The sequence below is a fragment of the Micropterus salmoides genome, unplaced genomic scaffold, assembly GCF_014851395.1.
Source record: "Micropterus salmoides isolate LMB-PRFRI ecotype aquatic unplaced genomic scaffold, ASM1485139v1 Ms_hic_scaffold_5, whole genome shotgun sequence".
Taxonomy (NCBI): domain Eukaryota; kingdom Metazoa; phylum Chordata; class Actinopteri; order Centrarchiformes; family Centrarchidae; genus Micropterus; species Micropterus salmoides.
In genome coordinates, this window is record NW_024044237.1 from 9,950,253 (window position 1) to 9,974,668 (window position 24,416).

The 24,416-nt window shown below is 39.1% G+C and overlaps 1 protein-coding gene across 1 annotated transcript in view; it reads left to right on the forward strand.

Annotated features, from left to right (window-relative positions):
• The window catches only part of pigg (phosphatidylinositol glycan anchor biosynthesis class G), a 60,241-nt gene extending 39,189 nt beyond the window's left edge, over positions 1-21,052 (forward strand). Inside the window, exons 10-13 of the mRNA XM_038699924.1 lie at positions 849-1,040; positions 11,345-11,654; positions 16,469-16,632; positions 20,482-21,052. Coding sequence (XP_038555852.1) covers positions 849-1,040; positions 11,345-11,654; positions 16,469-16,632; positions 20,482-20,704 — 889 coding nt within the window. The 3' untranslated portion in view covers positions 20,705-21,052. The remainder of the gene's footprint in view (positions 1-848; positions 1,041-11,344; positions 11,655-16,468; positions 16,633-20,481) is intronic.
• Positions 21,053-24,416: the final 3,364 nt, after the last annotated feature.

Genomic DNA, 24,416 nt, shown 5'->3' on the forward strand with positions numbered 1-24,416 from the left:
TTAAGGGAAGGTATAGGATGTTAACACTATGTTAGTCTTGTCTTCTGACACTGAAATGTTTTTAAGGTGTGTTCCTCTGGCTGAGAAGCTGATAGTACCCTCCATTTAGCTTTTTTTTTAAACATCCAAGACGGGAAAATAGCCTTCTTTGATTGCTCAGACTGTAGAAAAACTGTGATTTCTATGTAAAACTGTGACTGTTTCAGAGCCATTAATATTCTGTCAACATCACAAGGCAGGGGATTATGGTTTGTTCTTTAACATGCATCACATTGTGGAATAGAGATGTGAATTCTGACCTTTTCCCTGTCCAGCGTTGCCCTTTCTTCCTCCCTGCACTGCCTGTTGCTTGGATAATGAGATCTAGGTAGCGTTACGCCTCATCTTGTCTCAAAGTACCCAACATCCACTGCTGTCTGATCCAGCTAACAGCTAAATACACGGCTTCTTTTCAACTTTGATATGTCCTTTGAGGTCTTATTACCTGTCTGTGTGGTGTAAATTCAAACTATATAGCCTTAAATCCAGTGAACAATTGAAGATTCATTCCTCTTTAAAGTTTTAAACTACTGGTGAAAAATATGAAGGACTGTGTTTCATCTCATGAAAATGTTCTCTGTTGCTCAGTAAATACTTTAAGGTTTAAGCTTTCTTCTTTTAATGACTTAAATTACTGAATTAACATTTGGTCATTACATTTTATGATAAAAGAAGGCCAATGTTGAAATATACACAATATGATTGATTTAAATATAAATTGATTTTAAATTAATTTTGTTTTAAAGATTGAAAGAACTCTCTCATATCAGAGTGCACCCAGTAACTGCTTGTCTGTCTTTTCTTTCTAGCGCCGAACACAGGACAGTACTCTCCCTGCTGGCTGCTTTCTGTTTGGTTCTCATTTACCTCCTGGTTCAAAGACGGTGCTCATGGGTGTCCAAGGTTGCCCTTGCCCTCGGACTTTTGGGTGTCTACAGCTACCGGGCAGCTGTCGGCAATGTCTTGTTTCCCTGGCAACACTCTGGTCAAACTATGTCCAAGTAAGTTTTTGTGAACCCCATGATCATGACTTTAGTCATCGAAACAGTTGGTAAATCCCCTGTTAGTGAGTTGATTTAAAGTGCAGCTGAGCGTGCAGCTTGCAGTGCTGCATGTGTCATTTGGGACAAACACTCAGACCCTCTTCTCTGAAACTGTGATGATGAACTGTTATTTTTTTTGCTTTACCTACAGTAAAACTTCCCGACACAATGTACCCTCAAGTCCTAAAAAAAGGCCTGAAATTAAATTAATTACATTGAAAGGGGAGTCGTGCAATCTGTTTATTTAAATTGGCAGTCAGTAAGAATTGCAGTAGCATCGACATTTCTTTTCTCCTCCAGCACAAGTCTCTGGCACAGCCACAACCCCACCCACTCCTCCTGTCCTCTGTAACTGATGAAAACAAAGTCACATTTTCACAAACCACAGGGGTAAGACAGCCAATTAGAGTACAGTCTGAACACGGAAAATAAAGAGGAATTTTGGAATTATAGTTTTGTAAATTTGCCTTTCATTTAGCTTGAAAATGTGTTTGTTTTTTTAGCTTCTATGACTGAAATACAAAACCATGCATTGCTCATCATTGTTAAGCAGTGAAAATGTCAGTAGTTGGAGGTTTTGGAATTATGTAGAACTCCCGTGGGAGTCTGAAAATGTGCAAAATACAGTACAGGCCGGATAGAGAGTTCAGAAAACAGCAACCATAGTGCACCTTTAGATATGATTATTAGAGGTCTTTCAGAGATTATATTTAGCCGTGAAGATTTCATTTTTGGGTCTATCAACATCTACTTAATGGGCTGGCACAAAATTTGTTACAGACATTCATAGTACCTAAATGATGTATTCACATTACTTTAGTGATCCCCTGACTTTCATTTAGGGCTATCATCTGGTCAAAAAGTTAATTTGTCCAATGCTTTAGTTTATGAATGAAGAGTAATGACATCCCTACAGCCTCAACTGTTCCTTGTGTTTACAGCTCATTAAGCACATGCTAACATGCAAACTAAGATAATAAACATGGTAAATATATTATACACTATGCCTGCTAAACTTCAGCATGCAGACATTAGCATTTACCTCAAGCACCACTGTACGACCTCACAGAGCCACTAGCATGGCTGTAGACTCTTAGTCTTGTTTATGGTGACAACAGGATATATTTTCTCCAATCAAGCTATTTTTACAGTTTGAGACATTTGTACTGAAAGTTTCACCATTAAGAAATTTTAGTAGCTACTGTACTGCTTAATGATAAGGAGGGTTTTTTTTGGGGGGGGGGGAAGCTTTTCTTATCTTGGTTGTTGAATTGCACTTGAGTTCCTCCTGCTATCATTGAAAGATAAATCTTGAACAGTTTCGATTTCTTAAGCCTGCAGATGGACTGACTCTTTTGGTATATTCCTGAGGGTAAGAGTCTCCTCTTCTAGACCATCAAACCTTAATCAAGCATACTATGTTCATAATCACAGTCTTTTACACAGTATATGATAAAAACTGTTAATGTGATGCACCATACTTCAGTGTCAAGTGCATTTTAGACAGTCTGTTCGTCCTTGAACTCAACCTGAATAATGTGAAAATCCTGTGTAATGTGTGCCTTAAAAATACATTAGTATTCTTGAAGACCGATTCCTTTTTACACTGTATATAACCTCAATCCTTTAGCACAGTCTATATGTAATAGCTGTTGTTAGCATTGTCCAAAACGAGAGGAAATCAAATGTTGCAGCTCCTAAGTGTGGTAATTTTTCATTCTGCAGTCTGTGGCTTGGCACGGTGTTATCTGCTACTAACCCCCGTCAGAAAATAATGAGTGTGCAGGACTGCACACAGTTCTCCTGTCTAGTTTTTCTGACCTCCCTTCATCTACCACCAGTACCTGGCCTTCCCTAACCTTTCCTGTTGTCCTTAGCAGTCTCTCCTACTTGCTCCCCTAATTAAAAGCTCAACCTCTCACCCTTACCCATACAAAGACACCTGACTAAAGCCATGCAGCTACACCGTCTCCTTTTGACAAATTGTATGATTGACAAGGTTGACCCAGTCCTTCAGCTTTTTCTTCAGACCTCAACAAGTTGATAATTACAGAGCTCCGCCTCAAGGATGTCATTTAAACCCAGTCCACACTGTGGATTCTTTGGCAGGACTCTTTATATAACTAAGACAAACTTGAGTCTTGAGTCTGATAACATGCAGTGCCTCTCAGGTGTTGTATTTTGATTACTGGGCAAGGAGAAGCAATATTTGTGTAATTACACTAGAATAGTGCTATGATTTAAGTGTAGTATAGCTTCCAGCTGCTGAATTGACAGAATCAAATAATGTGGAAAATTTCCCATGGGTCTGATTTTTAGGGTTTGTATATTTAGACAACCATGAAGTCGAATTTAATAGTTATTTTAGATACAGTAACAGAGCAGTTTATTTTCGTATGAAATGGAAAAAGTGTTTTTTTACTTTCACTCCATAATGTGAAAAGTAAATGACCCTTTTTAGTCTGGTCTTCCTGAGTTACTCTTTCTATGTGTTTTATCAGAGTAAAGACCCCTGGCAACCGCCAGACTCCCTCCTCGCCTTCCCATTGTGCCCACTCCCTAATTACACTGTTGCATCTTTCAAAATGGCTAATGGGTTTGAGGACAGCCAACGCTGCTCACTTTAAACGGTTCAAAGAGTTACTTGGACTGATGTCACTGTGGATACAGTTTGTCACTCTCTTTCCGTTTTCTCTCTCTGACACACACCCTTCCTTATGGCATCATCCGAAATGAACCTAAAAATAGACTTTATGAACTTTACATTATTTTTTATTTAACTGGATATTGAGAAGTCTCTGATTACAACCCGAGCACTAACAACAACAACAAAAATGTAGAAAGAAAGATGCAATCAAAGTAACATTGGAGTAAGGGCTATAATAGGAAGTAGCTCAACATCAAAGCAGCCGGCTGAGGGCCAAGCCTGTCTATACCTGTATACATCATAGCCAGAGTTTTTTGCAGTCTCTGTTCCTCCTCCTTAGCGTTTATGGCACATTGTCTACCAAACATAAAGCCACAAGAAACATTTACAATGTTTATGTTTTCATCTGTGTGTGTTTGTGCTTCACACCTGCACAAAGCATGACCCATTTTATCATGTACTGCTTTATCTAGAAAGGGGCTGTTGTGCAGGTTCCCAATTTAAAAATATTCATGCATACCGATCCCGCTTAAAAATGGAAATGTATTCAAACTCGTCTCAAAACACCTGTGAACCCCTGCCACACACACACAGACACAAATTCAGTTTTCAGTTTTATTACCCAAGAGGTAAACCATTTCATAATCCTGTTTCAAAGGCAATTCTGTGTTATTACAACATATCAGTGGTAACATTTAGCTAATCATTATCTTCCACTGATTTCAAAACATTACCTAGTTCATAAAGGTGCTTTGGTGTGTACTTTTATCTTCTTAAATCATGTTACTGTTTCAGAATAAAGCTGAAAAGACATCAACACGTGCTGCCAGCAGAGCAGGTATTGATCTAGTGGTTTGTTGTGTAATTAGATGTTTTGTCTCTAACCATTTTTTTTTAAGTCTGCCACTTTGTCCCAGTGGCATTTCAATAGTTGCCACATCAACGTGTCTAGATTTATCTCACAGAACCGGGGCTCAGACAAAGTGGGCAGGCCCTCCTCATTCTCAGGCGCCTGCATCAAAGCTTTCCTCTGGCAGTGAATTACTTGTTTTGGCTGATTTACTGTAAGTGTTAGCCTGATGCAGGTGATTGATGAAGGGGATACACCAAACATGTTGAGGGGATTGGACTTAGACTTACCTTTTCTTATTCCCTTGCTGGAAAACCAGCACTTGTTTCCAAGGTAACATGAAATCCAGACAGCTCCTCTGTACCAAAGCTTGACAAGCTACTATTTTCTGTCTACTGTTACTGCTATTAACATTACAAAATGCAGCCAATAAGATCGGATTGATGTGGCTGGTGGAGTTTTCTCACCAAGCAATGTGGATGATTCCCTAAGGCTTTAAAGCCCCTGAAATAAATCTGAAGGTTTTGCTCAATAACATTGAATATTCATGACTTTATAGCAATAATCGAAGTTTAAGTTTGAAAAAAAAAGATGTTATGTTATAACTTATGATGAAAACTTGAAAAACTATGAACGATAATCTGGTTCATCACGTCTGTTTGAGTGCGGTCAGATGTGATCGACAGTGGCCGGGCAACATAAACAAACAAACCCCACAACTGTCTTCAGTTTATTTGATTCAAACATAATTATATTTTGACTACAGGGCTGTGTTCATGGCATGGACTCTACTCTCTGCTAACAATCCCACAATGCTATGTGTTGCATTTCAAAGATGCAAAAATTACGATTCATAAAGGGCAGAAATCTACATTTATTACTGACTATAGATTACACTATAGAGTGTCTATTGTAAAGAGAATAGTGAATGTGGGAGTGATTGCAGAAAAGGCCAGTGACATCACCTTTTGCCTACTGAGACCCCCATGTTCTTCTCAATAGAGGATCATATGCAAACAAAAACAGAAATATCTCGTGAAATAACCAAAACTTTTCCAACTTTGGTAGAAAATGATCATGTAGGACCCCATCCGTCATAGTAAGACGCATGTTTTCAAGGTCTTCAAAGTATATTGATTATCCCTTAAATAAAGTTATGATCATGTGTTTAGTATGGTAGTGATACAAGTGGGAATCAGTGAGTGAGTAATGTTCTTTTGGTCATTTTCTACATAGACTTAGCTGACTCTATACAGGTGCTGGTCATATAATTAGAATATCATCAAAAAGTTGATTTATTTCAGTAATTCCATTCAAAAAGTGAAACTTGGATATTATATTCATTCATTACACACAGACTGATATATTTCAAATGTTTATTTCATTTAATTGTGATGATTAAAACTGACAACCAATGAAAATCCCAAATTCAGTAGTAGAATATTACTTAAGACCAATACAAAAAAAGGATTTTTGGAAATGTTGGCCAACTGAAAAGTATGAACATGAAAAGTATGAGCATGTACAGCACTCAATACTTAGTTGGGGCCCCTTTTGCCTGAATTACTGCAGCAATGCGGCGTGGCATGGAGTCGATCAGTCTGTGGAACTGCTCAGGTGTTATGAGAGCCCAGGTTGCTCTGATAGTGGCCTTCAGCTCTTCTGCATTGTTGGGTCTGGCTTATCGCATCTTCCTCTTCACAATACCCCATAGATTTTCTATAGGGTTAAGGTCAGGCGAGTTTGCTGGCCAAATAAGAACAGGGATACCATGGTCCTTAAACCAGGTACTGGTAGCTTTGGCACTGTGTGCAGGTGCCAAGTCCTGTTGGAAAATGAAATCTGCATCTCCATAAAGTTGGTCAGCAGCAGGAAGCATGAAGTGCTCTAAAACTTCCTGGTAGACGGCTGCGTTGACCTTGGACCTCAGAAAACACAGTGGACCAACACCAGCAGATGACATGGCACCCCAAACCATCACTGACTGTGGAAACTTTACACTGGACTTCAAGCAACGTGGATTCTGTGCCTCTCCTCTCTTCCTCCAGACTCTGGGACCTTGATTTCCAAAGGAAATGCAAAATTTACTTTCATCAGAGAACATAACTGTGGACCACTCAGCAGCAGTCCAGTCCTTTTTGTCTTTAGCCCTGGCGAGACGCTTCTGACGCTGCGTCTTGTTCAAGAGTGGCTTGACACAAGGAATGCGACAGCTGAAACGTCTGTGTGTGGTGGTTCTTGAAGCACTGACTCCAGCTGCAGTCCACTATTTGTGAATCTCTTTTTTTTTGTTTCACAATCCTCTCCAGGGTGCGGTTATCCCTATTGCTTGTACACTTTTTTCTACCACATCTTTTCCTTCCCTTCGCCTCTCTATTAATGTGCTTGGACACAGAGCTCTGTGAACAGCCAGCATCTTTAGCAATGACCTTTGGTGTCTTGCCCTCCTTGTGCAAGGTGTCAATGGTCGTCTTTTGGACTGCTGTCAAGTCAGCAGTCTTCCCCACTGCTCTTCAACTCTTAAACACAGACAGACAATAACATATCTGAGAAGGGTTGATAGGATTGTCGTTCAATGCTAATGACTCAAGAATTTGCAGGCTGTAGTCTCATTTGAACAAAATATCCCTCTAGACTGGGGTTCCAAGATGCTTTGCATAACACCACTGAGCACACACACTTCAGAAGCAAATAAAGATGCAGCATTATTAACCCAGCACGTGCCATGGTTATATGCAGCTATTGCAGGATTCTTGTTTAGTGTTACAGTTCCAACTGCTGTAGAGTTGGATGGAAAGCATAAATCACAATAATAACCCCTTAGCTAAATGACTAGACTCATTTAAGTAAGGGCTGGAAAAGTTAAGCAATCTGATGGGTGCAAAGCTGCGTTGTGTGACTTTCTGTAATCAGGAGACACTTAACATAACTGCAGCCACTTTTGGGGGGCTGCAAGTGGGGAAATGACAAACAGCAAATAGCCTCAGACAAGAAGGAGGGCTTTCTGCGCTGAAAATGTCAAAGCAAACAAGATTCCTTTCAGAATTTTGCATGCCTCAGTGTTGCTGAAAATGTTTATTGTTTCAGACTGACTGACTGGATTAGTACTGCAGTCAGAGTTAAATATACAGGTTTCAGAAGGGAAGGCATCCTTAATGTCTCACATCTAAATCTCATGTGTGTGCCATCCTCCTTCTTCGTGTAAAGCCGAGGTATGAGATGACGGTCACATTAAGTACACGGTGCAGCGCTTTTATTATTAAAAACAAACATGTAGGGCAGAAAGATTAGTTTGTAGTTCTCTCAATTTCCCCACCCGGCACACTAGTTAATAAGTAATCCCGGTAGATCAAACCCTTCACTGTCCTCGCATAAGATCAAATCCAGGCCAGATTTTCCACTCTTCCTTTGCATAAAATAATGATGAATACAATCCTTGCCACATTGTTAGGGGAGTTGTGAATAATAAAGAATAGTGCTGTATGGAGAATATTACTCTGCTGCTTTCCTCTGTTGGAACAGGTTTCCATAAAACACACTGATTAATAATACATGTGCAATACTTGCTCAACTCCTTCAGGGTCAGCTATTATCCTGTAGTGCTTTCACAGCTTTGACTGCATCCTGCTTCAGTTGAAATGTCGCTTTACTTTGTGATGGCCTTCGACTGAGAGGAAGCGTGTCTCGAACGTCATGCTTGTGAACTGACAAGATTTTCGTGTAAATAGCTTTTGAGCCGTCACAGTTTGGAAATATTACCAAAAGCTACTTGAAATCAGTGTTGGATATGATTCTGAATATCATCTGGGTTACGGTGGTCAATAGGTGAACGTATTAAAAACATTTAATCCTTAATGAATAATAATGGGTTAATCTCTACATTTTTGCAGAGAATACAGTTAAAAGCCTCCATTTCCTCGGGCTGTATCTCCTTGGAAATTCAGTGACTCCCTAAACTTCATTAGCTCTTAATGCTCTTTATTTCCCCCCCATCCATAACGAAATAGAATAAAATAACTTATCATTGCCATAACTCTTACCACTCTTTTGTTGTCTGTTATTGGTTTTATTAAGGCAAATTTACTCATACATATTTTGTTGGACAAATATTCCTAATGTGAGTTAATTAAAGAGCAGATTAGAGAAAAAAAATATTTTCATTTAAGTTTCTGAGGATAAGAGCATATGCTGAATGTCTGAAATGGAAATGAGACCAAATGTAATTGCCTTCATAATCGAAAGCACTTTTCCCTTAAAGCTTCAATTTGGGACTTTTTGAGCATATAAATTATTGATAGTTTGAAAAGGATTTTTGTGGAGTAAGCCTTTTAGAAGGAGAAGAGCCTTATGGAAACTTTTTAACCTTGTAGTAGCTGCAGCTTAGTACTTTAGACCCTGACTAACTGTCAAACACCACAGGACAAGACAGTGTAGCCGTTGCCCATCTTTACATCTGTATTAAATCTTGCTGACATGGACACACAGCTTACATCTTTCCAGCCATTAATGGTGAAAATTCCTGTTTTCCAAACTTGTTACATTTATTGTGTAGAAGAACAAGAAATATTTTGGATCCAACCGATCAGAGCTAAATGAACAGGCACAGTCGTCTGACCAAACAGAAACAGAAAGACAAATCGTTTAAATGACACAAGTGACAAGTGAAGCAGGAGAAAATTGGCTTGGTACTTGTTGTGCTAAAACAAAAATAAGAGTGAGCCATGCTTCTGAATACAGTCTGACTTATGTCATTCTTTTTAAAATTATTTTACATAGAAATGAAGGAAGGCAAACATGCATCAGTTTGTAACATTTATCGATTTTAACACCTCAGAACTGACTGACTTGCTATCAAGAATAATGCTAATAAAAAAGAAAATCAAGGTCCCTCTACGTGGACAGCATCAAACGATTACAGCTTAATAATATGTTACAAATTACATGTGCGGGGAAAAAAATGTATATGCACTACATAAATGAATAAAAAAGCATTTACTTTTGTCCGCCATGCTTCTGCGTATTATGACGTCAACTCAGCAAGTTGTGTAGTTTCCGAGTTGTTGTTTCGTCTTGAAGGGTCATTCAAGTGAATTCCCCGATTATTCTGACACCACATGACTGCAGGGTAAGTAGAGGTCTAATCAGTCACAGTAATTGAAACCACATGTGTGGGTGTGCAGTGCCTTAAATATTGGCAAACATTTCATGCCTTGTGAAACAGTGTAAAAAAATGTAATTATTAGTGTCAACAGACTTAAAAGCCCAATCTGTCTTTATTATTTATTTATTTTTTTACCAAGAAAATCGAAAAAACACACTTACTTTGTCATGTTCATCTAGCTATGCAGTCAGGTGTCACACAGAGAGGTGCTGATTCAACTCCATGGTCCTTTTGTAGGCCTGTATTGTGTTATACTGAGAGGTTTTTCGAATGTTTTAAGAGGTTCAGATCCTGTGGTTTGGTTTTTGGCACTAGGGCCTTTTTGTTTACATTTGGATTATGTATAGCTCCTGCAATATGTGCTTATAATGACAACGGGTACATTAGCCCCTGAAATATCCAAAATGCAGTACCCATCCTCCAGATGTATACGCCAGTGTGATCTACTGTACAGTAATGATATAATTTAATATAATTTGTTATAAAAATACAGGCTATACATTTTGGTCAGTGTGTTGTATTATTATAAATGTAGCAGTATGTCAAAAATACTAAAATTAAACATTAGCATTCCAAGTCAGCTGTTATGAAACTCCTCTGTGACCTTCAAGAGTAGGTTGTAGTCTGGGTTGTTTCAGTGCCACTGTTGTGTTCTCCTTACTGTGTACAGCCTGTGGTACTCCATTCAAAAAAGCGATTTTAGATATCAGTAGCAGCTGAAAAACGTCACATGAGCCGAAAATATTAATGCAATACAAAATATAGCGATGCAGAAAGCACAACAGACAGAGTGATGGGTGTGCGAAAGTCTGTTTTCCTCAGGCGATTCTCTGTCTTCCAGTCTCAGACCTTTAATTATTAATGTTACATTGACATACTGCATACTGAATGAAAGAAGGGTTATGAGTTTCAGAAATATTAGGGATCCTGTCAAACAAGAGACAGGGATATGAAATTAATTAAAGTAGTGAACTTTGAAATGCTACTATAACTGGGTCTGAAATCTGCAGGAACTACAGGTGTGTTAGACTGTAGATCATTGGCTATGTTTGTTCTCCCAAACTTTTTTTGTTAATAAGTGGAACATATGTTGACAAGTCACTCAGCTAAATATGAACTATTGTTTTGAGCTTTTACACTCGACTTTCCATAACTGCTGTTACTGATGCTGTTTACCATTTATCTTAAGATACCCCATTTATCAAAATGTTCTCTACCAAAAGAAAATGTCATTGTTACAGAGATGATATGAATCTGTTTAGGTGTAGAGTTTCTGTCTTCTTTTCAAAGACTGTGTAGGGGCTTTATGCCCTATTGCATTTGATTTCTGAAGAGTGTTGTTTTGGTTCTCTTAAGTAATTAGATTTTTTTTCTTTTATCATATAAAGTCTGAATTAAATAATTTTCCTCATGTCCTAAAACCTAAATATATCTGGATATTTAATTGCTAGATGCAGGAACAGGTACAGTAACTGCCAGAATCCACATCACAGAGTCACTTACCACAATTACTTGAATATTGATTGAGGAGTTTTGTAGAGAAAAATCAATACTGGCTTACTGCAAATGCAGAAATGACACAGTCTGTAATCTTTCTCTTTTAGGGGAACAGTGGAGGCGCGCTTTGTTTACGTCTTCGTTTTGGGCATCCTCTTCTCGGGCACCAAAGACCTGTTGCGGTCCCAGATCATCACAGCAGATGCCAAGTTGAAGAGCAGGGGCTTATGGGAGATTTACAGTGGCTTGGTTTTGTTGGTTTCGATGTTGTTTCGAGCTCACAACCTGCCAGTGCTTTGCTGCTGCCTGTTGATCCAGACACTCATGGCTCAGTTTATCTGGAAGAAACTCCACTATGACGCAGCCCAAACCACCATCATGCATTACTGGTTTGGTCAGGCGTTCTTTTACTTTCAGGTAAGCAACAATAATGGAAGGTAGCCACTTTGTCTGTTAAGTGTTTCATATATGTTGTGCAGTGGAGTTGTATAAAGTAATTTTTAATCTATGTCTAACTATAAAGGAAGGAATCTTCTGTTCTTTGTTCAACTGATCAACTTCACACTTGGCGGGTGCCAAGAAATTGGCCTGTTTGGAATGGGCACACGCTCCAAACAACCACAACCTAAACGGGCACCGCACCAGTGTATTTGAATGGCAGTAAATTCATCAAAATCTTGCTCATTATTTTGGCAACCCATATTTTTCTTTGCAAAGTTGTTAACGTTTGAGTGGCCAGACACCAAAAACCTCAAAGTTACATTTCCTCACAATGCTACTAGTAAGTTGTATATTGCCAACTATTTTATATCTTCAGAATGATATTAGTAAATGGGGAGTTGGGAGCTAAATGGTTGGTATTAAAAAGGTGAAATTTTGCAACAAATTCATTGCAATGGAACTACTGCTGTCAGTTGTCGTTTTTCCGCCAACATATTTCAGAAAACTTCCTCAATTTTGCTAAAAGAAGTTTTCCCGCTTGCTTGAGGTGGTATCTGTCTTTTTTGAAAAAGAGATAATGCGCTAACTGGGAGATGGAAACACCTTTGCCGAATAACTTCTAACATAGCAAACATTTACCTCACATGCACAATCAGCTGTTTCCGCTATCGCCGTATTTCTAGGATATTCCCATAATGCGCACAACCATTGCTGGTAGCAACTTGCCCAGGTGAAACACATTTCTGAAGACCTCCCTCCATTTTTCTCAGAGCCATGGTCTTTAGGTCCAGCGACAGTGTGGGGGCCTTCCTGAGAAAGAGCACTGCTCTCGTTGAAACTTCCTTTAATTAATAAAGGTGTATTGCAACAGTGGATAGTAGTGATTGATATTTTTTATTAAAAGCAATTGTTTTGAGTTACTGTTTGTCTTTTAAGAGTCAGACAAGCTTGGTTGGACCCCCCTACAGACCTCCCCAAATTATCTTTGATTGTAGCCCAGGCCAATAAAATTCACCCTTCAGTAAATCTATAAAATAAGTGTTGCGCTTAAAAAAACAATTATCAAACCATTACTAGTTCACAAATGACAAACATTTCACTTCAAGTGCAATACCTGTTGGTGCTGACTGAGTTGTGTAGATGCGTATCAAATCAAAATCGACCCCTCTACAAATGGAAGTCCAGGGAACAACAAAGCAGTAAGCAAGTTTTTCTTATCTGATTGTAAGAGACATCTAATTTAACAGTCTGACACAGAGTATAGCAACATTTAGGAAAGCTATCACCACTGATAAAGTGTTGGAAACTGTAATTGGTGCAGCTCTGGGCAGAGGATGTGTTTGTTTCAAATGAGATTACTTTCATCCAGCACTGGCAAGAAGGCCAACTGGACTAGTTGTTTCCTGTGGATGTGTTATGGTGTTATGGGCTGTGAATGTTCCTCAAGATGCCTGGCTTTGGATTGAACCTCCACGCAGGACAGATATTTGGTTAGCAGATGTGTATTGTTGTGAACACTGAACTTCCACATCGCTAACAATTTAATAACCGTCATCACCCTTGGGTCATTAATACTTTGATGTGCTCGGGAATAGAGCGCCACCAGACAATTTTCAGTGTAGGCGCCCAGGCATGTAATTACAGACCTTTGAGTAATAATGTCAACGATGCTGTAACCATAATGGATCTGTAAAGCAGCGACATATGTGATTTAAATTTGCTGCTCTGAAACAAAAACTGGTCTCATCATGCAGAACAATCAAAATTATGTTGAATTAAAATCTAATCAGCAAGTACATGTAGAGCTAATCGATGAGCTCTGGGTTGCAAATTGATTAGAGTTGTAAGAGATTAATGTGGGGTCTGGAACCATACAGTTGCAGGAAAAAGTATGTGAACCCTTTGGAATTACCTGGATTTCTGCATAAATTGTTCATAAAATGTGATCTGATCTTCATTAAAGTCACCTGCCAAGTGTGAAGACGATCAGACCTGCAACTACAGGAAACGTCTGGTTGAGGTTATTGCAGCCAAAGGAGGGTTAACCAGTTATTAAATCCAAGGGTTCACCTGCTTTTTCCACCCTGCACTGTGAATGTTTACACGGTGTGTTCAATAAAAACAGGAAAACATAATTGTTTGTGTGGTATTAGTTTAAAGAGGTCATATTATGCTCATTTTCAGGTTCGAAATCTTATTTAGGGGTTGTACCACAACAGGTTTACTTGGTTTCATTTTCAAAAAACACCATATTTTTGTCATACTGCACATTGTTGCAGCTCCTCTTTTCACCCTGTGCATTGAACACTCCATTTTAGCTAAAGAGTGATACATCTTACCTCTACAATATCGTCGTTGGGAGTTGCACATGCACAGTATCTAGTTAAGAACTACTAGCCAATCAGAAGCAGAGTAGGGCGGGTCGTGAGAGGACGGTAAACACGGCTTCAGTTCAGCTATATTTCCCCTTACCAGCTTAGCAACAAGAGTTTCAGAGTGGTGAGTTATTAATTTGTAACAAATGTATCTTTCATCCATAAAGTTTTACCTGAGTTCTGTCTCTACATCACAGTAACAACTTTATGTTTTTTAACTTTTTCACTTTGCAAACCCATTACATGCATAAAAAAGGTATATAGCTCAATAAAGGAGAGGGAAAAAACATTATATGACCTGTTTGTCTATTGTTGTGACTTAGATCAAATCACAATTTATGACCAATTTATGCAGAAATCCAGGTAATGCCAAGAGGTTCACATACTTTTTCCTGCGATTGTAGTTGCATTTCTGTTGTGTTTTCAGAAGCTTTATTATAACCATTGGCAAGAAGATGTTGTTTTCAAAGTGTCCTTGTTTTTTGGCAACCGCACACAAAAAAACACAGGAGGATTATGGGAAAAATTTCAGGTAACCTCAGATGCAGACATTGCTAGTGTCAGAAAAAAGTTAAATCGTATCACATGATGAATTAGCTGTCTCACCGGAGAAGTTTTGGCCGTCTGCATTTAGCTGTCTTGATCATTCAGAGTGATGGACGAGTCAGACTTTGCAGTGGATCTTCTGTGGATTTATCACCGGCCCAAAACCAGATGGTCAGTAAAGCAGCAAGGAGGTGTTTATTCTTCAGAAATGAGCAAGTTTGTGCAAATGTTGCCACGTGAGCAGGGACGAGTCACCCCATGGGTGTGATTTCAGATGCAACCTTCTGTATAAAACCATGAATCATCACAAGGATGTTTTTAGAGCTCAGACGTTAAAGGTGGACTCAAGTTTAGTTAATTTGACAGAATTGACTTTAAGTTAAAGTTCATCTTTCTGTTTAGTGATGTATTTAATGATCACAAGTTATTCCCATCACACTTACCCCAAAATAGAGAGTTGTCTTGGCTCTAGGATTCTTACTTTTTTCTTTGCATTGTTACAGCAGGGAACTGTGTTAGACCAGCCCCACACTCTAACAGTTGTTATGACAATTGCGCTTGTGTTTTTTTTCTCAAGTAATGTCTTTGTTGATGGTACATTGAAAAGATCTCAGCAGGATTTCAGCAAGAAAGCAAGCAGAACATTTCCATATGCAGCCTCCAACCTGCTCACTGATATTCACTGTGTGTTGTTCAAAATGGAGCCAGTTGTTAATGTTCTCTTCCTCTTTGATCAGAGATGAGTGCACAGAAGGGAAGTAAACCATTACTCCATGTGTTGCTGCTTATTGATCTTCATTGCATTCAAAATTAACAAGAAAGCCATCCTTGATCTCCGCTGCTTCCCAGAGATTTCTCTTTTCCCTGTGTGTGTGTGTGTGTGTTCATGTTAGGGTGGAGCGTACATGCCACAGCCGAGCAGTCACAATGACTCTGTAATGTAATTATCACTTGTTATGCGCAAGGGAATTCAATTTAAGTAAAACACTTACAAATTGAAAAACTGTAAATTAGCCCATTTGAGCTTTGTAGGAAAAGATGTGAGCAGGCGCAGCGGCGTTTCTCCGAGGTGCTGTTCAGTGGCTCAGGTTGATTGATTTGTTTGAAGGCTGCGTCTCAGAGGTGGATGGATTACTTTGCTTTTTTGTCACTTGATTTGAACTGAATACACATTTCAACCTGCTTACTTTATGATCTGATAGACCACTTTATATATTTCTATATTCTATAATTTAAAAAAAATTTAATGATGATTCCCTCACATGCTGTGATGAGACGACTACATAAATAATGAGTTGCACTGTATTAATACATTCGAACAAAGGCACATTTTTTATGTGAATGCATCCTACATTTGCAGAACCAAATACCCTTTATATTGTGGCTACAATGATTGCATTGTAGTGATAATCCTCTAAAGTGTGATTAAAAGAGAGAATTAAACAAGGTTACAAAGTTTAATATTGCAAGTTCACTGCAGGCACATTTGGTTTGGTCCAGAGATACTGGAAATTGGTTACAAAGTTAAATAAGCCAGAAATAACACTCCTTTTAAAAAGCAGAATGTGTGTGCTGGCACATACACACATGCACACTTACACAGTAGCCTGAGTGGCTCTAACAAGAGTCCAGCTCTAGACAGAAAGCGGTGTGTGTGTGCTGCTCTGGTCAGGGACTGGAAAACACAAACAACTGGGCCACTGGGAAGTCGCCAGAAGCTCAGAGTAATGATGATAAAGCAGAGGACCAGTTCTTTAGAGCTCTGAAATGCTTACAAAGCTTCACCCACAGATCTTTGTGTACTTGTTTTGTCTGTAAACTCATGTGCCGTTGTTGAAGCTAAAATAAGATTTCTTTGTGCTCCTGCAGGGCAATTCCAACAACATTGCCACCATCGACATTTCAGTCGGCTTCGTTGGACTGGAAAGTTATGTAGAAGCACCTGCCATCTTCTTAACGGCCCTTAGCACTTACGCAGGGCCCCTGCTCTGGGCATGTCACCTCATCTGCTACCTAAGCTCAGAGAGACACAGGTAAGCGTCAGTTTAAATGTCACGCTATGGCAGTGATATCCCACCAGGGCTGTTTGTAACCCAAGGTTACTTCTGCATTTGCCAGGGTGTACGTGGGAAAACTCAAGTGAAAAATAAAGTTGTGATTTGATTTCAAATTAGTAGGTGTTATGCTGATCTTCATAACTATAACCAGCAAACTGACCATCAACCTGAGTCAGTTATGAAAACGAATTAGCCTTCGAGCACAAAGTTTGAAGTAGTTAACCATAAGTAACAGATAAATGGAATGAATAAATTGGATAAACAGTTCAAATAGCTAAAGGTAATGAATTAACCATCCTGAAATGGCTAGCTAAAAGAATAGATAAACCGTTTAAATAGTTGGATAAAGCTTATAAATAATCAGTTTACCTAGTAAGCTAAGAGTAATGGAAATTGTTGAAACGTCCAGCTGGAGCGTCACTCCATGTGGCAGAGCCTAGGGGTGAATTCCAACTTGATCAAGGCAACCCAAACACTGACACTTTTATGAAACCTTATTTTAATGATAACACTAAAAATAAATAATTAATAGTTGTCCTACAATAAATACATTAATAGTTTTATGACAGGTGGTACCAATAAAAGGGTACTTGAGGTCATCTGATGGAGCTTTAGGTGTTTGTCCTTCAAAATGTTGGAAACCACTGCCCTGTGGTATAATTTCATTTTAACATTCTGCTCTCTTATTTGGTTTGAAGCGCAGCTGCACAGCATCATCACTTTTACTTTTGAGTATTGGTTGTTTCTTTTTTTTATACGTTTTCGTTCTGAAATCCTCTCTGTGGGTGGGACAGTACAGTTGCACAGAAATATTCATTTAATTGGTTTACTCATAGCAACAAGGATACTCGCTTGCAGGGTATCAAAGATGCATGTAAACAGCTTAACCTGCATAAGACCTAAACTGGAGAGAGGCCAATAGCTGGGTTGCTGTATGTGTGTGAATTTAGCCAATATCTACAGCTTCCCCTCAGCATGAGGCCCCTGCACAGTGCTGAGTGATGAGGTCTGTGGCTGGGCAACAGCTGCCCTGCTGATGGAGCCAAAACTAAAATGCTTGTTTTATGTAGACAGAGGATGGTATTTGTATAGAAGAAGTCTGTTTAACCTGCCTACTCTGTGTTGTTTAAATGCCAGTAAAAGAAATGAAATGATATATCTAAGGCTGCAGCCTTGTGATAAAAAGTCTCTACTTTACGTAAAGAAATAATAAGTAATTTTGTTAGGACAATGGTCTCACTGAAATTACATTGCAGAGGGTGTAAATGCCTGTGTATGATTTATAATCTTAATAATCTTTGATCCCACATTTGAATATAACATTGAAGTAGTCCAGACAGATTCTGATCAAAAAGTTCTACTTCATCTTAAAATTTCCATGCTGCCAGCGGCAGAGCCTAGGGATGACCATGTTGATCCATTCATCCATCCAACACTTTGGTCCAGAATGGCTCCTGGCTGGCTTGCCATGAAATTTGATGTGGACATTTGAGGTCCTCAAAGAATGACTGATGTTGGTGACCTCCCGACCTTTCATTTAGCCCTACCATCAGTGTCCCTGTGACCTAAGGTTTCATCAATGACAATACATCCCCAAAACCACTAGCCAGATATCCATGACATTTTCACTGCAGCCTCTAGAGGCCACTGCAGGGACTTTAGCCTTGTTCTGTGATGCCAACATCAAGCTAACATCACATTAAATCCAGCTTCCAAACATTACATACTGCATGACAGTATTATTATTATTCCTAGCGTGCCTATCAGTGCTTTCAACGGAAACCCCACGTGTGAATGTGCACTCAAGAGACACCGTGACAAATGAAACTCTAAAAGAGGCTCATATACAGTAGCTCATTTAGAATTCACTCTGCACCATCAGCAGCTCGACCACAAGGCAAGTACTGGAAATGGACTTTGATCAATAGCCTTTCAACGGGTCTCCCTTGACACAGTCAAACTCTACTTAAAGCAATTTCAGAATTTAAACATAATGTTTTCTTTGTTTTAGTGCACATAATCATTGTAAACCAGCCAATCAGAGGACATCATTAAAGCTGTCTCTTAAAGTCTTATACTCTGACGTAAATATAAACAATAAAAAAGTATATTCAGGTTAAGCTATTTTCACTGTGTGCTTGATTTCCAAGAAGCTGCATTGGCTCTTTGAAATTACCTTTTGTTGAGAGCTGTGAAAAAGCACAAGTGGAGACTGTGACAGACAGTTGATCTTTTGTGCAGCTTGCTGCTTTGTGAGCTCGAAAGTGAAATGCTTTACTGAAATACAATGTGTTGAAGGACAATGTAGCCTTCCATCAAACTCTTATTTTAGTGTTTTGGTGTAGGATTTGGAGTGGTGGGATCTTCCTCAGTCAGCGCTTCATTTATCCTTCATTTTGCGCTTTTTATGCTGTGTTCAGGGCCACCTTCTTTCTTCAGCTGAATTTCAGTTTACTAAAAACACATAAATGACATCAAGCTAAAGTTGAGCAAAGTGTCTTTATGTGGCTGTTATTTCATGCGGCTCGTGACATTTTCCTCTAAGTATCAGTTCCATGATATTGTGCTCACCATCTTCATTTCTCTTCATCTGAGGATATGGCGGCTTTGCTAGTCACAGATTTAAAAGTAGGTCTATTAGGGCAGTCGCCAGTTTGAGCATACTGCATACTACAAATTCATGACACAAACAATACAAACTGGGGCCATGGCATTTGAAAGACCTGGACGTTTATCAGGCAGGGAGGATTTAACAAAAGACCATATTCAGTTGCATTATGGGAAGTGTAGGATCCAGTGTTTTTGGAGCTTGAGCCATGCTAGGAGACTAAAAGTCAGGATATCTCGGCATCTGCTGCGTCAAATATGACCATTGTTTCCAATCTGTCACCTGTGAGTCCCCCAACTTCATGGCATTGATATCCTAAATCACTGTAGTCACTGCGTGTCCCTTTAAATCTGTCTGATCATCTGACCAGTTGCATTGCTCATCCTAATGAAATGTTATCATAACTGACTTAAATGACGTCCAACACTCCAAAAACAAGACTTGGGTTTATTAACAACAGGACAGCGTAGCAAAAAAAATGCACATTTTCTTTTTCCTTCTTATTGAATTGTTGCATTCAAAAAAGCACATTATTGATTATCGTTAGGGTTGGACACATTTGTTCCTGTGTGTATTTTTATCGAAATCAACATTGTTGTGTGTTTCTAACTGGCCCTTTCATTAAATTTCCACCTCCAACTGGACTAATTCCCATGTCTCCTACTTCTCTTGTCTTGGGACAAGGCTTGAAGTTCCTCCCCCTCAGCTGGGACTCTGCCTGTTTAAATGGGCAAGATCCCTGTACTAATTTACGAGTGTGTTTCAGCGTGTTCTCAGAGATAAAGTCTAGTGTACCCAAGTCTTTGTGTATCCGTGTGTGTTTTGGTCTCACATCATCATCTCCTAATCTTCGCACTGCCCCCCCCCCCCCACACACACACACTCCCCCATCATGCAGATTTTAAAGTCATTAACTTCTTTATCAGAGTTTGCCAGCAATCCATATTATTGTGAGAAGATAATTGGATCAGACTCTTCTCTTGGGTACATGCGTAAGTTCAAGAAAAAACTGCCTTCACTGTGAATCATCAAACAATCTGCAGCTTTGCCGATTTGACATCATCATTTAGAAAACATAAAGCAGCTTAGGCTACCCTTGGTTCACATATAAACTTTTCTGTGTTGCTGTTTAGGAAGTTTGCCTATTATTCACAGTTGCCTGCTTTGCTCTCTGCAGTGCTCTCCTGCTCTCTGATGAATACTTTTCCTCTCTGCAGGAGCTCGGCTGCAGTCGGCCATGGCTGCTACTGTTTGGCCCTGCTGAGGTCCGTGCCAGCTGCAGCCTACATTGTGCTGGTAACTGTCCTGCGGTACCATCTCTTCATATGGAGCGTCTTTTCTCCCAAATTACTGTATGAATCCATGCACCTGCTGCTGACTGCAGGAGTCTGTCTCTTCTTCAACACAATGGAGCAAAGCCACAGTTCCAGTAAGTCTTAGGGAGCCAAATACACATCTTAAGGGGGTCCCTCAAGTTAAAGGGTCGGGCACAGTCTCTAACCACTGTGTGTAAGACTTTCAGACTGAGACACACTAGAATATGTTTTCCCACACTCTGTAGGATACTGATCTGTTCACAGTATGTGAATAGATGCTTCAGAAAGCGTCCTTCCTCTGGACTCTGCACGTTTGGTTTGAGAATGCACCTATAATGTATTTTTGAGCAGACTATTTAAATATTTTATTCTTTCCAAGGAGAAAATGTTTGCAGATGAATAAAAGTGAAATGACATAAAGAAGCTTTTTGAAAGAGAATAACTTTTCTTTTTTTTTTCTTTTTTTTTTTTTACATATACAAACTTTATATTACCTCAGGTGAGCAACAGGGCTACTGAGACAACAAAGCAGAGTTTGATGTTTTGGCTGCATGCATACACGTGATGTTTGGGTTCTCACAGAGCTAAACTCTTTTGATAACAGCTTAGTAAAGACCTGCACCCTCACAGGTGTTTTCAATTATTCTGGCTGATAAGAACTCATGTTGATGTTGGGCTGAGCAATGCCGGGAATCACACAAGGTCACCAAACTCATTAGGCTTTTTTCACAGAAGAAATTTTGACATATCACTGTAGGAATAGCATGTGTTAATAACAAAAAGAAATGATGGCTGAATTCCATTTAGCTGCTTCAGTTTCAAGATACTCGTAATGTGCATGCAGATTTACTGGGACACTTTAATAGAACATTGTTAATGTAATTTGTAACATCTGTGCTTTTCCTGCTGTGACAGGTCAAACTGCTATAGAGTAATTATAAATGTTTAGGATGTCCTGGCCTAACAGGTGCAGCAGACCTCAATCAAGCATTGTCTGTAACTGCCCACACGGTCCGGAGAGGAGGTCAAATCAGGCAGCAAAGTGAAAACACCTGTGTGGGTGTAAAATGGAGGTGCAGGGGGGGTTTAAAAATACAAGTTTTCAAGAATTATTATTAGTATTATTATTTCTCTTCAGAACATTTAAAATATTCTGGTAAAATATTATGTAATCTTTTTTCCCCTATTAATTTTCACTTTCAAAAGTAATTAACCCTCCATTGAGGACATTTTGGACACAAGGCTGCACTAGATATATGTGTGTATGTGAACATACAAACTGATATTAAGGTGATTGGGCTTATAGATTCAGATTTTGGCAAACAGCATTGTTTAAGCACATCATATATCTAAAATGCTTTTGGATATTTTCAGATCAATTGAGCAGGTAGAACTCTGGGCCTTCTTTTTCTTAGCCATCTGTTTAGATGCATGTCCCAACAAAAATTCAAATGTATCGACTTACTAACATTATAAATCTTTTACTGACCTAAATGTATTCATATCATTCCCATATATGATTTCTGTAAAATTGAAGTGTGGCTACAGCAACCTATGACATCTAACCAGAGTTTCAACCAGCCAGTCAGTTCACAATTCAGTCCAGACAACTAGAATGTTATGCTGGTCATACTGAAGTTAGCCAGGAAAAGAAAGGAAATATCACAGTGCATTATACAGTATGTATTATCATGTTTAGTTACTTTCTCTAGCTCTAACTGAGATTTTATTAATTCAGTATCAGTGTTAGTGTCTGGGTAAACATTTCTACTGCATGTAATGTCAACTAGCGGTCTGCAGCCCATAAACACCACCAGATACAGTTCTTTTTCTTTTTCTTGTTTTATACATTCAGCCTCTTTTATTCTTTATCATCTTTAGCTGTAGTTCTGTTGTTGCACAAAATCAGTACAAGGCTGCATGTGGGGAATCACTTGATGAAACTGGCATATAATACACAGGTTAGTTAGCACTTCGAGATTTGTTTTAAATGTAAAGTGCATTACAAAGAAAATGTATTATTATTATTAGTAGTAGTAATCCTGTCAGTGTTAAAGGAGACCTATTATGCTATTCCATATTTTATGACTTATGTTACAATGTTGGATGTTCATGTTAAACATGGCCCAAGCTTCAAGTAATGAGGTGAAAGTATTTCAAAGAAATCCCTGTGAACCAAAACCTCAGATTTCCTCCTGTTCTGAACGCTCTGTTTTCAACAGCTTTTTCTGTCAACGGCTCCGTTCTACCGCTCAGCGGCAACAACAGCCTGATAACATGCTTCAAGTCTTGGCCAATCAGAAGACTTGGCTTTGAGAGGCGGGGAGCTTAAAGAGACTGAGGCTGAAATGAAAGCCTATATGAAGAGCCAGTATAAAGGTGTGTTTATACTGACAGCGAAGTTAATATTAGCCTCGCTTTACTCGCTCGAGTTTGACCACTGGACATTTTGAGTGTTCACACACAACGCGAATAAGCACAAGCCGCAAATACTACAGCTGTATGAACCCAAAGTAAATCTTTTGCTGTGATTTAATTGCAATAAACGGATCAAACTGATGCCAAAATAACTACAATATGATGCCGATTAGACTGTTAGACATATGAATTCATGCTTTGTCAGGTCTGTCAGCAAGCAAGGACATCAACTTTTAAAATGTTTGTTTTCTGAATGGAGTTCGGATCGAGCTGGGCTATGTTAACCTGTTCACAGTACAACATACAACGATAGCTGGAATAAAGTTACAGACACATATTTTCTGAACTCACCAAGTAGTTCAACTTCCTCGCTTTCTTTTCTCAAAGCAATGTCTAGTTTTGTCCGGTTTTTATATAAATATGAAGTAGTAGTCCAACAGAGCTCTAGGTGCCATCCGACGCTAACAACAGTGGAACCGGATGTGCACGTAAACTAGTTGCTGAGAAGTGCGAGTGAAGGTAAATCAAGTTGTTATCCCAAAAACTGAAGTAAAAAGCTAATTTAATAAAAGCAGTTAACTCTGAGATCCTCCCATGGGTAAACGGCGTAGTTGTCAGAGCATAATCCAGACCGACTACGGGTGTTTATGTCCAAAAGCTGCAGCGCTGCTCCCCGTACACTTCCACAGCGTCACCACCGGTGACGTTTGGATCATCCCATCGCTGATGGGCTTTCACAACATCGCATCAAGTGAATTTCTCACCCAAGTTTAAAAATTTGAACTCGAGCGAACCAGCGAATGTCGCGACAAACGTCTCTTTCACACCGCCCAGAGCAAATTTGCCGGAATTCGCCTCTTTGAATTGACTTTGTATGTAATCACGCCGCCCAAAACACTGGATTCGCTTTCAGTGTGAACACACCTTAAGACAAACATTTTTTTTTTCAACTTTGAATCATGCTACGCTGCCATACAGGTGTCACAGAACTACAATATAGGACTGGAAATGCAGTCTAATAGGTCTCCGTTAAATCACTGCCATAAATATATTTGATGGTATATATTACATTTTCAGAACATGAAAGGCAGTTGGTGAATAATACTGAGCTCAGTGCTACGAACAATCCTCTACTACACAGCTTCAAGAAGATGTGAACTAATTAAGTACACATTCTCATTGTTTTCTATATTTTACTTGGAAATTGTTCATAAAATCGTTCTAGTTGGATGACCCTTCAAGTTCTGCTACAGGAACATAAATCCCCTTTTCCTCCCTCTTCTTATCCACCTAAATCTACCTGTATATGAATTTGGATGTCAAAGTCATACTTCCCAGAATCTGGCAGTGCACTGCAGAGTTTAAACTTCTACTAAATCTGTTCCTTTAGAATAACTAAGATTACCACCAAAGTTGGC